Genomic DNA, 13,821 nt, shown 5'->3' with positions numbered 1-13,821 from the left:
TGATATATTACCATTAAAAATAAAATATAAACTATAAACTAAGACCCTCAATAAAGCACGGTTCTTTTGCTTGAACCTGCAGGCTTCCATAGCCTGGGGAATAATACCGAGCCACGGTCTTTCTCTGCACTTTTCTCTTACTCATTTCCATTACTTTTTTTACCCTGAGGCAATGAAGTCACCAGTACTATTCCATTTGTTTAAAAAAAAATACCCTAATTTCGCACTGACCCAGCAGCCAGGGCCGGCGCAACCCACTATGCAAGCTACAGGGCAGCGGCCTGAGGGTTGCCACGAGATGATTGAGCAGCTGGCACCGCCGCAAGGAGGAGGATCTGCAAGGCCCCGCAGTGAAGAGAAGGGAGTGGCAGGGCTGCATGACGACACGACGAAGATGAAGAGCTGCAGGGCCACACAAGGAGAAGAAGGGGAGGAGCTGTAAGGCCGCGTGGCGGTTCGCACCCACCAAGAGGCAAAGATAAGAAAGTTGCAGGGCTGCATGGTGGTTTCAAGCATGCCACGTGGTGAAGATGAGGAGGAGTTGCAGGGCCACGACGTCAGATGAGTTGGAGAGCCGCACGCCCATGATGAGGAGCTGCAGCTTGCAGGATCACATGGTTCCCAGGCGACCAGAAGTTAAAAAAACAGCAAGGCAGTTCCCAATCTGCCTCGCAGCAGAAGTGGATGGCCTGGACTGTTGGGAGAGGCCTTGGTGGAAGCATGTGTGTGTCTGAGCATGTGTGGTGGGTGTGTGTGTGTCTCAGCATGTGGTGTGTATGTGTGTCTGAGCACATGTGTGTGAGAGAGGGAGCATGTGCATGTGAGCATGTGTATGCAAGAGGAAGCATGTACATATATGAGGCAGAGAGCATATGTATGTATGTGCATGTATAGATATATATGAGAGAGAGGAGAAAGTTTATGCCTCCTGCTCTCACTACATAGAAATTTACACATAGAAACATAGAAATGTTGACAGAAAAGGACCAAATGCTCCATCCAGTCTGCCCAGCAAGCTCATGGTAGCACCAGCCATGCCATACAGGTCTCCCCCCATAAAGGTATCATCAGGGGATGGCATCTGCCTTGTAAGTTACCCCCCATACTTATTTTCCCAAACTGTTAAAATCAGGGTCCTTGCTGGTTTCTGTCTGAGTCCAGTTCCCCTTCATCGCTTGCCGTTGAAGCAGAGAGCAATGTTGAAGTTACATCACAAGTATACGGCTTATTGGTTAAGGGTAGTAACAGCCGCATGAGCAAGTTACCCCCATGCTTGTTTTCCCAGATCGTAAAAATCATGTCCTTGTTGGCTGCTGTGTGAAATTAATTCTCCTTTTCCTCTTTTTCCCTGCCATTAAAGCAGAGAACAATAATGAGTTGAATCAACAGTATGAAGGTTTGACGGTTAAGGGTAGTAACCGCCACATCAGCAAGTTACCCCCGTGTACTCTTTTACTCATTTCCATTCTCTGGCCTTTAGGGATCTACAGTGTTTATCTCATGCCCCTTTGAAATCTTTCGCCGTTTTTGTCTTCATCACCTCCTCCGAATGGGCATTCCAGGCATCCACTACCCTCTCTGTGAAGAAAAATTTCCTGATGTTCGTTCTGAGTCGTCCTCCCTGGAGTTTCATTACATGACCCCTAGTTCTACTGATTTCTTTCCAATGGAAAAAATTTGTCAAATGTGTATCATTAAAACCTTTCAGGTATCTGAAGGTGTGTATCATATCCTCCCCTGCACCTCCTCTCCTCCAGGGTGTACATAGTTAGGTCCTTCAACCTCTTCTCATAATTCATTTGATGGAGACCCCCACCACCATTTTTGTCGCCCTTATCTAGACCGCCTCCATCCTGTCTCTGTCCCTTTGGAGATACAGTCTCCAGAACTGAACACAATACTCCAGGTGAAGCCTCACCAAGGACCTGTACAAGGGGACTATCACTTCCTTTTTCTTCTCTCTAGCAGTCCAGCATTCTTCTGGCTGTAGCTATCGCCTTCTCACATTGCTTCGCCAACTTCAGATCATCCCCAGGTCCCTCTCTTGCTCCATGCACAAAAGCCATTTACCCCCAATCCACTACACTTTCAGAGTGACTGGAAATCAAATGTTTCCAGATATGGACAGCGTGAATTATTTTATCCTTATTAGTTTTAATTTTTGGATGCTAATTGATGTGTCTGCTATTTTGAAAAATGTTATTGTTTGAGAAATTTAAAACAAATTGTTTGAGTTTTTAATTATTGGATTTTCTATTCATTGGCTGTTTTGAAATATTATTTTTATTAGTATGTTTATACTATTATGGTTAATGTATTTATTATATTTCTTGATTTTCTTGTTTAATGTCTGAGGATTGGTGGTGGTTTCTGTTTTTCCATGTTTGCACAGCATAGAGTCTGACATGTTGTGGTTTTCTTATTCAGTTTTTGCCTACATTTCTATTTATACTTTATGGTCTCTTTATTCTGTATTAGGTTAAGGGTCTGCCTGTGTTCTGCAAGTGTGACAGAGGAGAGGTATTCTGCTAGTGTGTAGGAAACTATAGCAGCTTGGTTTCTTGTTTTCTTAACAGGAGGTGTAACATTTGCATTGTTGCCTTTTCATAGGTAGGGTTGTTGTTTGTTTGCTTTTTAGTGCTGGCAGTTAGTGCTGTTTTGGTGTGGCTTTATGATATTTTAATTGTAATTTACTCATGGCTTTTTGAGGGCCAAGCCCACAACCTAACACACATTACAGTAGCCCTAATGCCACATTGGTTCCAAGTGTCTTTTTCTGTAGGATTTTCTGGTTGGCACCAACAAAATACATGCTAATACTTGTGATATATATTTTTACCTCAGAAGACTGTACTTTGAATATTCTTTTTCATGTAAAACCTAAATAATGAATGCATAATTTTTAACTGCGTGCATGGAGAGAGCAGGAGGCAGGGTGCAAGGGTATAAGATTTGCCTAGGGCACCTATACCTTTGCACCAGAAATGGGTTCCAGGGCAGGGGGTGAAGAGCGGGAGGATAATGTTTAGGCTGCTGGGGGGGAGGCAACACAATAATTGTTCGATCAGGGCAGCAAATCAGCTAGCACCAGCCCTGCCAGCAGCGCCCTACACATACACACCAACCAGCCAACCGACCGTATCCGCTTAACCTGAACTGCAACTACAACTGCCTGCCTGCCAGCAACCGCCTCCCTGCAGCCCTAATCTGACTAGTGACAGGCTCCAACCAGCCAATCTCAGCAGCGAGTCGCTCCACGACCACCGACCAATCAAACAGAACACGCCGAAAAGCCTTAGCCTATCACAAGCCCCGGTTCGTCTCCGGTTACGGGATGACCAATCAGTAGGCAAACATTTTGGGCGGCCTATTCAAACCAACAATGCGAGCTAGGGCCCTTTAAAAGACGTAACGCGACTCTGTGCGCTTCCGCCAATATTATGCAGAGCCCCCCCCGCTTGACGGGGGAGGGGAGGGGACAGACTATAGTCCTTTAAAATTAACAAAAGAGAATAAGAATACCGAGCACAGCGTTCGTGGCGGGCGTGGAATCCGAGAGAGCTTGCAAACAAAATATCCAAGGGGGTTTGTTGATAGTGAACAAAAAAGAATAAAGGCAACAGACTTGAGCGCCGCATCACCCCGAGGCAGGATCGCTCCGCGGCGGTGACGTCAGTAGCTTGGGCGTTGAAAACTAAAACAAAAACAAGAGAAGAGGCAGCAAGAGACTGAGAGAGAGAGAGAAAGAAAGAGAGAGGCAGCAGCAGACCGAGTGTTTGGTCTGTCGGGGTCACGGGCGCAAGGCGCGCGCGGCGGCGGTTAGTCCGGCGGGGTCGGCATGGCGGAGGCACCGCTGCTGTGATTTATTTATTTTTTTTTTTTTGCCTGGCTGACGGCGGTCGTTCCTTCTTCCCCCACCCCCCTCCCCTCCCCTCCCCCGAGTCCTGGCGGGATGGGTCGGTGAAGCGGGGCGGCTGCGGCCTCCTCCCATGTCGGGCTGGGCTTTGCTGAAGCTCTCGGACGAGCGGTGAGAGGAAGTCAAAGAGTCGGGAGAGTGGCAGTGGGAGCAGGTGAGCGCCCCCTCCCCCCCCTGCTCTTCGGTCTCCTAATGCAGTGATCGGGGCCCTTCGCCCGATGTCTGGACGGGGAGGCGTGGTGGGACCCTCTCACAGTCTTGCTGTTTGTTTGTTTGTATCTTTTTTTTTTTTTCCTCCATCCGGGGTCGGGAGTGGCCATGGCGTTATTAGTTTTTTAGCAAGCAAGGATGGAGTGGTACTGTTGCCCCCCTCTTAGTCCATTTGAAAGCGCACAGAAATAAAAGATAACGGACAAAAATAATATAAGGTAATATCATTGTGTTTAGTCCAACGAATAGCTCTAACGTTACGATTTGTTTCTGTTTAAAAAAAAAAATAAAAGAGAGGGAGGGGCGCATATGTGCAGACCCTGGTGTGGGCGGGGTAGGGGGGGGGGGAGGTTAGGTGACGATCAAGTCTCTTTCCCCAGTTGTAAATAAATCTTTCTTTCTTTCTTTCTTTCTTCCCTGCCTGCCGCAGCCGTGCTAGATCAGTCCTCTCCTGGGGCGAAGGAGCGAGTTCAGACTGCGTTCTCCCCCCCCCCCCCCCCCAAAAAAAAAAAACCCTTCCGTTTTGGATCTGCTCCTTATCTTCCCCTTAAGAATCTAGTGTTTATTGGGGGGAAGGGGAATCTGGCTTTTTTTTGGGGGGGGGGGGCTTATTTTCGTGTTGTGAACCCTGTGGACTTCAAATCTGTGAAATTGAAGTTGATTGCTGATACGAGAAAACTACCCCTCTGTCTCCCTATAGTTTTCTCTCGTTAATTGTTGATGTGACTTAAAGCTCGAAAACAAAATGGGGAAACCTAAGAGGAGGAGATTCAGCCTTCGGCCCCCTCCCCCCCCCCCCCCCCCCCTTCCCCAGGGCATATCCAGTGTTCGCCTATTCCAGCTTTAGTGCTCAAATAGGGGAGCGTTAGGGTTTCAGTAATGAGCAAGGGTCCCAACGTCTCAGAAACCCCCACTTTAGCGATGCATTGTTTGGGAACCAGCCATCAAAATCACACTTTTTTTTATACAACTTATTGTTTTCATTTAGAGTAAGATGAAGGATTTGGGAGCCGTAGAACAAACCAGCAATGAAGTCTTCCAACTGTTTAAACAGTTAAATCTTCATTTGGAGCAGGAATGGAAATTTCAACCCCGGGAAAAGGGACTAAATCTCATCGAGTCCACCCTTGAGGTGAGAGAAGGCTTTTAGGCAGTATCAACTTGCAGTGTAGGCAGAATTTCTACACTTACATGTTAAACTGTGTAGTATGCATACTTCAGTCCTGTGAATAATTTCTTTAACAATGTTACTGTAATCCTTTTTTGCTTAATGGCAATATGTTCAGGAGCCGTACACCAACCACCGTGAAAGGGCTTTGGGAGTATGCTAATGTGATTTTATTTCTTTATTGAAAGAGTGTGGATTAATGATTCACAGATCCTTAAAGATGCCTGAAATAGATGCATTGCTTATTCTGACTCTTTTATTTGAACCAGTTTCAGCTATTTCTGATGAGAAAAGTATTATGGGTGGTAGGTCTGAGTATGTAGAAATAAGAGTAGTCAAAAAATTATAGGGAAGAGTACAATAAAAATATCACAACTTGTTTGACCCTTTTTGCTATATAACATGATTAATCAGATATGTATAATGTGAGGTGTGAGCTTGGAGTAGTAAATCCAGTTTTATTCAGCGCCTTTGTGGATCTATGTAATTACTAACCATTTCAGAATGTTGTGAGAATGGTTGGTATCTTGTGTACATTGTAGTTGTTGCCCTTTTATTTTTAGTTACTGGAGAAATCTGTCTCAAGATTTGACTCAAAAGGGCTGGATGCACTAACGTTTTTCTCTCATTCCATGAATATGGCAAAAAGCCTTGATAAATCACTGTTAATGTCTATTCCACTTGAAAGAGCTATTGAAATATTTTCAACAGCTTTGAAGGATTAAATATATTCCTTGAAGATGTCATAGAAGAGCACTGAACTAGGTTTTTTTTCTTGCAGAATGAAAACACTATCTGCCCTAAACTGAGGGATACCAAAGTGGAAGATTTATGGAGTTTAACTAACTTCTTTGGATTTCAGACTGAAACATTTGTCCTAGCTGTCAATATTCTGGACAGGTTTTTGGCTCTTATGAAGGTATTTTTTATTTGCTTGGCCTTGCATTTTACCTAGTGAATGATTTCTTTCTTTGTCCCTTGGTGAAGGGCAGACTACATAATTATGGTCTTTGTATGATTATCATGGGACTCTTAATTATGCTTTAATTTCTCACTGTTTTAGTAGTACCACATTTTTATTTTTGGTTTTCAGGTGAAGCCTAAACATTTGGCTTGCATTGGGATCTCTTGTTTTCAGTTAGCTGCTCAAATAGTTGAAGAAGAATGCAATATTCCATCCACACATGATGTCATTCGTATCAGCCAATGTAAATGCACCATATCTGACCTGAAAAGGATGGAAAACATCATTTCAGACAAACTGCACTTTGAGTTTAAAGCTACCACTGCCTTAACATTTTTACGCTTATACCACAGTATTGTGCTATGCCATACTTCAAAAAGGTGAGTGTAGCTTAAGAGAGCACAACCTTTTAAACATTTGTCGGCCTTATTTTTTGACATGGAGACTAGCTGTGGCTTGTTCTACCCAGCTACTGCTTTCAGCACAATTATGAAGCTTAGGGGTTCCAGTTTGATTCCATTATAATAAGATTCATGGATCTTGAATCACTTATCCAACTCATGCTGATTGTATCAGGGACTTTCTAACAAATTATTGCTGTTGGTGTACACAGCATGTGATAATGCTTTCAATATGAGCCACTTTGTGCTTAAAACAAATCTCTTGGTCTAGACCTACATTTTAATTTAGAGGACTCTGATAAATACTGTAAGGCTCTTCAATAGTGAATATTTCTTTTATTGAGGGGGATGGGAATCTTGAATACTGAAAGAGAGCCTAGATACTTGTCTGAATGTTTAGAGACTCCAGGAGAAGATGTAATAAGGATGTCCTTTATGCGATTCTGGGTACTTGGCTGATTCGTTTCTTGTCCAAGAATATCTTTTGTTGGGCCTCTTGATTTTGTTATCTGGATACTTGGGACACAATCTGGCCATGATCAGAGGCAGGAAGGTGGCCTTGATGGACCTTGGTATGATACAATATGGTATATCTTGTTGTTTTTCAGAATGGTAGTTCTAAGTACCTTCAGGATATACTGAATTCTGGTTTCTACCTGCATCTCGGTCCTTTTATACACTCAAAGCTTGCTTTAGTAAAGCGCGCCCTCCCCTCTAATAGGGACCCTGTTCTAATAAAAGTTTCCCCCATACACAGAATTAATCTGTAAGAAGAAATGACAGATGGACCCAGGTATTTTGTACAGTTGGTTCACTGCATGGCAGAAAGTAGTTTTTACATTAAGTGAAATAGATATGGCAGGTTTTGAAGCTGTCTTCATTTATGTAACCTGTTCACCGTAAATGTCAATATGGAGAACTTCTCTATCAAATTTCTAGCTCAGAAATGTTGAAAGGATTGAAGTATTGGAAATGCCTCATCTGTATGGGAAATCAGGGTAACAAGATTTTGCTTGTGCACTCAGTTGTTTTCTCTTGTGTAAATACTGGTTTCCTTTTTTTGTTTCAGGAAAGAAGTATTGAATCTGGACAAACTGGAAGCACAGTTGAAAGCTTGTAGTTGCCGATTATTGTTTTCTAAGGCAAAAGTATGTACACCTTTTCCTACACTTTTTAATTTTGTATATGATTTTAACAATTGCTGTATTAGTGCACAGAGTAATTTTCTCCTTTTTTCCTAGCCCTCAGTATTAGCCCTGTGCCTTCTCACTCTCGAAGTAGAGACTTTAAAATCAATTGAGCTATTTGAAATTGCTCTGCGTGTTCAAAAGCACTCCAAAGTAAGTATCGCTTGCTAAACATGCTTTTATTTTGAAGCTGCAAATTGCTCTGAAAATGCTGCTTGCAAAGCTTAACTGTATCCCATTATAATTTAGATGAGAAACAATCAACATATGCATTAGCCTTGAGGCAGCTACTGTGGTTGACATATCAATTGTGAAAGTACTATCACCTCTTAAATATTATACATAGTAGGAAACTGTATTAGCATAGTCGTGTGAGAGCCAGGGTTCATATCCTGTTTCTCCCACTGATGATCCCTGGTCAGTGTTAAACTTCACCTTCTATTGTTTCATACAAACTTAGGGTCTGCTGTGAAACTGCTGAAATTCAGCGCATATGTTTTTTTTCCATGTGGTTTGTAAATAAAACTTTAATGCTCAATGAAGTAAACAAATATTATCCATCAGAAATTGTAAAAAAGCATGCAAACTTGATTAAAATGCACAGTTTTTTATGTAGCTTTTTTTTCCTTAACTCTGGGGGGAGGGGTGTGATCATGTGCATACAAGGAGTTGCCAGCCACCCACAGAGGCAAAGATGGCTCCCAGAGGAGTCTCCTGCCCCGAGAGGAAGTAATATCTGGCCTTGGCACCACAGGAAAAAACCACCTTTCTCTCCCTGTTTTATGTGCACACAGGTTGTTTTTGTGCAGAAATGCCAACTTAAGTCTCAGAATTCCCAATTAAAGTCAGTGGGCAGAAGCTGGGTTTTAACATTAACCCTAGAAACCTTATGCCACCTCCTGACTAGGAGTTAAGTTTTTAGCATTAAGAAAACACACATTCAGGCTAGGTATCTCTATGTGGGCTGAGGCGTGGAAGGGGGTGATAGCCAATGCTTTCGCTTAGGATTTACATGCAAAGGTGCCAGCCAAAGCACCCAGTTTTACATACAAATTTTTGTATCACAGTTCCTTGCTGCATCAGCAGAAAAATGTGCACAACTCTGGATAAAATTACACTCTGGGTGTACCTTTATTACATCATCATCCTGGGTTATAAACTCACTGTATCTGAATTTGACTCTCCTTGAACTCAGGTTTGGAACAAATGAGTAACTGAAATATAAAACCCATATCCATACCTGAAGTCAGATCCTGTCTGCCTATTTCTTGTCTCCCTCATAAAACAAAAGTAAACTGTCACACACAAAAAAAATAGTGCTAAAATTTAAAATGACATGATGCAGATTCAACATCCTTTCTAGTACTTAAACTCTGCTTTCCCTCTCAGACCAGAGACTAATGATCTGGGGTTGTCAAAGTAGCCTAGTACTCTAAATTTTTATTGTTTTTTAATGTTTTAACCACAGAGAAATTATATGCTTTGGAAAGGCTTCATTTAAGGGTTTCTTCAACACTTGTATATTTTAGGTGAATGATGCTGATTTATTCTACTGGAGGGAATTGGTTGCAAAATGCTTAGCAGATTATTCTTCTCCTGAATGCTGTAAGCCTGATCACAAAAAGTTGGTATGGATTGTTTCAAGACGTACAGCGCAGAATCTGCACAATAGCTATTACAGTGTTCCTGAGTTACCAACTATCCCGGAGGGTAGCTGCTTCAGTGAGAGTGAGAGGTAAGGTGGCATACCTACAGCCTTCTTTAACTTTATTCTCGTAGTGGCTGTTTTTTAAGCAAGTTTCACTGAATCTAGGTCTTGGCGTGAAATACTCTGTGGCTAGCCAAAGAACATGAGGCCTTCTTTGTTACATAGGAGATACACTGGACATGGAGATCTTAGCTATTGTGCAAGTCAGTGATTTCCGAGCCTATCAGTTTCCCCTAGTTTTGGTTTCAGAATATCCCACAGCGAATCTGGATGACATGTATTTGTATATAAACACAATGGAGGCAGTACCTGCAAATATATCCATTCATTGTGGATATCCTGAAAATTCCACCAGCAGAGTGTGTACCTGAGGGCACCACTGCTGTAGATTTCTATGAGGGAAGAAAGGAAAGATTAGCTGCCTTAGGCTGTTCTAGTAGCCTGTCTCTATATGGTAAATGAGTGAGTGAAATCTTTGGCTGTCACTTTTTGTACATCTTATTTTGAGACTAATCTATGTATCTTCCTAACTTAATGCGGGAGGATTTGTGACTAACAGCTCCCTATTGCTGGAACTTGTAAGGTGGCTGTTTCAAAATGTGTTCACTTAAAATGTAGGTTTGCAATTTAAGAAATTACCTAACTAAAATATCTTGAACCTGTAAAAGTGAGTAATTTTTTTTTCAACCCCTCCTCCATCTCTGTGCCTTTCATACAGTCCTGCAATCCCTTATCCTTACGAAAATAAACTACTGCAATTCCCTCCTCCTCGGCCTCCCCAAAACTACTATCCTCCCTCTCCAAAAGCCCGTATTATCACCAACACACACAAAACCGAACACATTACCCCTGTTCTCAGAGAATTACATTGGCTACCCATCTCTGCACGGATACGATACAAGACACTATTATACACAAAACCTTACATACTTATAACATGCATTGGTTCAATGACTCCCTATTTTTCCACAAATCCAATAGACCTACTAGATCGTAACGTGCCGCCACATTACACATATCTACGCTCCTTGCTGCTACCAAAGAACACACCCTGTCCATTGAGGACCTGCAGCCTGGAACGCCATGCCCACAGACATTCAAGCAAAAGCTTTGCCCAAAAAATTCAAGCAAAAGCTTTTAAAACCTGGCTATTCAGGCAAGTCTTCACCTGATCCATCCCTCCTGTGCTCTCCCGTGCCCCCCCCCCCCCGCAGCCACTTGACTCAACCCATTACCTTCCCTCTTACATACTTTGCTCTATTAACCTAAATATAATCTATACTATTCCTATTTTTACCAATCTATTGTAAACATGTACATATGTCCATATCCCACCCAATTCCCCCCTTTATATTATATCTGCAATATTGTTTTTTGCTTCATTGTATTACATATTCAATAATGTTCCCTGTTATCATTACTCCCATGTTACCATACAAATGCCGGTATATAAATACCAATATGAAGATTCAGCTGTGTAAAGACTGCTGGCAGGCTGCAAACCGATAGCGCACCGCATAAAGCAGATGCTGTTTCTAGTTCAGTGGACTGACCAAACATAACTTTCAAAATTGCACAGACGACTGGTGATTACCTGGAGTTCCCTGAAGAAGGAGTAATAGACTCCGAAACACTGGTGTCGGAGGATGCACTTCAGGATTGTTTACACTACTTGTTGTCATGTGGATTAAGATAAGTGCAAGCACTAGTTATTTTACTTTACACAGTGTCTGCACTCAAGACTTAGCCCTGGACGGCACATATTAAGTGTTGCAGCAACCTATGATTAGATAAGCCCAGTGCTCTATGGGCTTCATAACATAAGACGACAAGCATTCTGTGGCCATTTTATGACTGTTGCATTGCACACTTCTATAAAGTTCTTTACACAGCTGAATCTTCATATTGTGATTTGTTTCTATTTTCCAGCTTTGTTCTTGGGTCATTATTATAGTACTATTATAGGTATATAAATACAGACATTTGTATGGTAACAGGGTAGCAACAGCACTTTACAAGTAACAGGGAACATTATTGAATATATAATAATTTTTCTGTTATGTAAACCGGTATGATTTGCATTTTAATGTAAGAATGTCGGTATATAAAAATTATAAATAAATAAATAAATAAAATGAAGCAAAATGACTGTGCTCTTTCCATTGTGTGTCTTTCTATTTCAGCAAAGCTATAAAAATGTTTTTTCTGCTTTTGTTTTAGTGAGGACTCGTGTGAAGACATGAGCTGTGGAGAAGAAAGCTTAAGCAGTTCCCCACCCAGTGATGGAGAAGGATCCTTCTTCGATAGTTTCAAACCCAGATCCAAGCTGCATACTCTCAGTTTTCAGCCATAGACATTTCCTGTCAACTGGTCTGGGAGCTTCAGCTTCTGCTCATGGCTCCCTTGTGTAAAAAGGATTAAGGAAGTAGTGTTCACTTTCCTCCATTGGCTAACTTTGCCCTGGAATTTAGTGACTGTTAATGCTGACTGTTAGCTTCCTATACTTTTAATTTTCTTTATTTTTAGACCTCTATAAGAGTCATTTTACATGTACTAAAGCATTTACTGAATTGTCAAGCGATTCTTATAAGTATTGGTGTTTGTTGCATTCCCTCTTATTTTCTCTCCAGAAAGGGCAAACCAGTTTCTCCTTTGTTGTGCTCATTCACTTTCTGGCCCATGCAAATACTGTACTCCTGTAATGAAGTGACTCCTAAACAAGTTCAGACGTCATCAGCTCATTTGGTTTAGTTAGATGTCTTAGGGGCCAGCTTCATAGTATGTATCGTGTGTTTGGTATAGATAGGTTCATAGCTTTATTTCTCTGTAGTACTTTTAGTGTACACAGCACTAGCAGAGGTCAGGCATAGATAAGTCCAATCCAGGAAGGGGCAAATGATCCCCATCTGATATTCAGATGTAGATAATGCCAGGTCCTAAAGAACTTGTATCTGTGTGAGAGAAGGGGGATTTAAATGGTCATCTGAATCCAAAGAATAGTTGTTCCATTCATTAGACTTACAATGCAGGAGTGCCATGCTTGGAGTTTCACTTCAGTATTTTAGCATGTATATGTTAGAGTAGCTTTCTGCACAGTATGTTCCCCCCTCCCATGTTACCAGCTCATTTTATAGGTTAATTCATCCGTTCATTTTTTTTCATTTATTATGTTTTTATGCATGCTGCAAGCAAACATTAGCACTAAAATCTTACCACTGCTACACAATTAATCACTTGTGCTTAAAAAGACTTGGTGTGAATTGATACCGAATCAGAAGAGATTTTAACCTACTGAATTTGTCAGCATTGTACATAGACAACATTCCTTGGTGTGTTTTTTTTTTTTCTCTTAACATTTTAAGTAACATGTTTAGTCATCTAGCAAGAGAAAATTCATAACCAGATATTTGCATCCTTATTTGTGAAAGTAGCTTAGTGCAAGACCATTGTTGCATAGAACAGCCAGGTAAATGTGAAACTAGGAAATTGTAATGGTGTGACGCAAGTTTTGTAGTTCTATTAAAAGGCATACCTAGCTGCATGATTTCATATGTTGAAAAATCCTGAAAATGAACAGATCTTATTCTTCTGGTAGAAACAAAAATGCCAAGTATAAAATGTGAAAAAGCCTTGATGTCAAAGATGGGAGAATCTAGTGAAGTAATTTTTAAATATACTTTTAATGTAAAAATGTATACAAACTTTGTTTAAAAAAAATGTACATAAAAATTGTAAATTAAAAAAAAATGTACATAAAAATTTTTAAGCCAAGTAAAAGGAACAGAAAAGTATGGTTTATTTTTTTACATTGTATGTAACATGTCTGTTTCCTCATCTGCTATGAAGTACATAGCATGTAGATATTAATTTATTGCATATGCCATGTGGCATATTGTATATCAAAGACTTGTTTTGTATTGCAAGCCTCTGTTCAACATCAAAATAAAACATCTTTGAAACTTTTTTTTTTAAATGTGAAAGATTCTGTTTGTTTTGTTTGGGTTAGTAAGAAAAATAGAACCAGTGTAGGAAAATAGATATAGAGAAGTTATACATGGTGTGTGTATATAGTACTCCTGGGGGAATTCTGTGCACAAAAACTTAAAATTCTGCAAATTTTATATTGGTCAAAATAACACAATTTACATGAGTCTTTAAGTAATTACATTTTAAATTAATACAGAAAAGTTATTACTTAAAGATGTCCCTTCCACTCTCTTTCCCTACCCCCCGGCTACTTTGCCCTTTCAGGCCCTAACTCCTCCAC

At 41.0% G+C, this 13,821-nt stretch overlaps 1 protein-coding gene across 2 annotated transcripts; it reads left to right on the top strand.

Moving 5' to 3' along the window:
- The first annotated feature begins 3,461 nt into the window (after window positions 1–3,461).
- CCNG2 (cyclin G2) lies at window positions 3,462–13,524 on the top strand. 2 transcript variants are annotated; one of them, XM_029599709.1, is made up of 8 exons: window positions 3,462–4,070; window positions 5,115–5,258; window positions 6,076–6,213; window positions 6,388–6,638; window positions 7,729–7,807; window positions 7,901–7,999; window positions 9,376–9,581; window positions 11,775–13,524. In XM_029599709.1, exons 2-8 carry the CDS (start codon window positions 5,121–5,123, stop codon window positions 11,905–11,907), a joined length of 1,044 nt encoding a protein of 347 aa, XP_029455569.1. In that variant the 5' UTR covers window positions 3,462–4,070; window positions 5,115–5,120; the 3' UTR covers window positions 11,908–13,524. The 2 variants fall into 2 exon arrangements, with proteins under 2 accessions (XP_029455569.1, XP_029455576.1); XM_029599716.1 differs by lacking the exon at window positions 3,462–4,070 and adding an exon at window positions 4,111–4,344.
- Window positions 13,525–13,821: the final 297 nt, after the last annotated feature.

This window comes from Rhinatrema bivittatum, chromosome 1 (genome assembly GCF_901001135.1).
Source record: "Rhinatrema bivittatum chromosome 1, aRhiBiv1.1, whole genome shotgun sequence".
In the NCBI taxonomy this organism is placed as follows: domain Eukaryota; kingdom Metazoa; phylum Chordata; class Amphibia; order Gymnophiona; family Rhinatrematidae; genus Rhinatrema; species Rhinatrema bivittatum.
The sequence above is the reverse complement of the archived record's forward strand: the minus strand, read 5'-3'. Positions and strand labels throughout refer to the sequence as shown.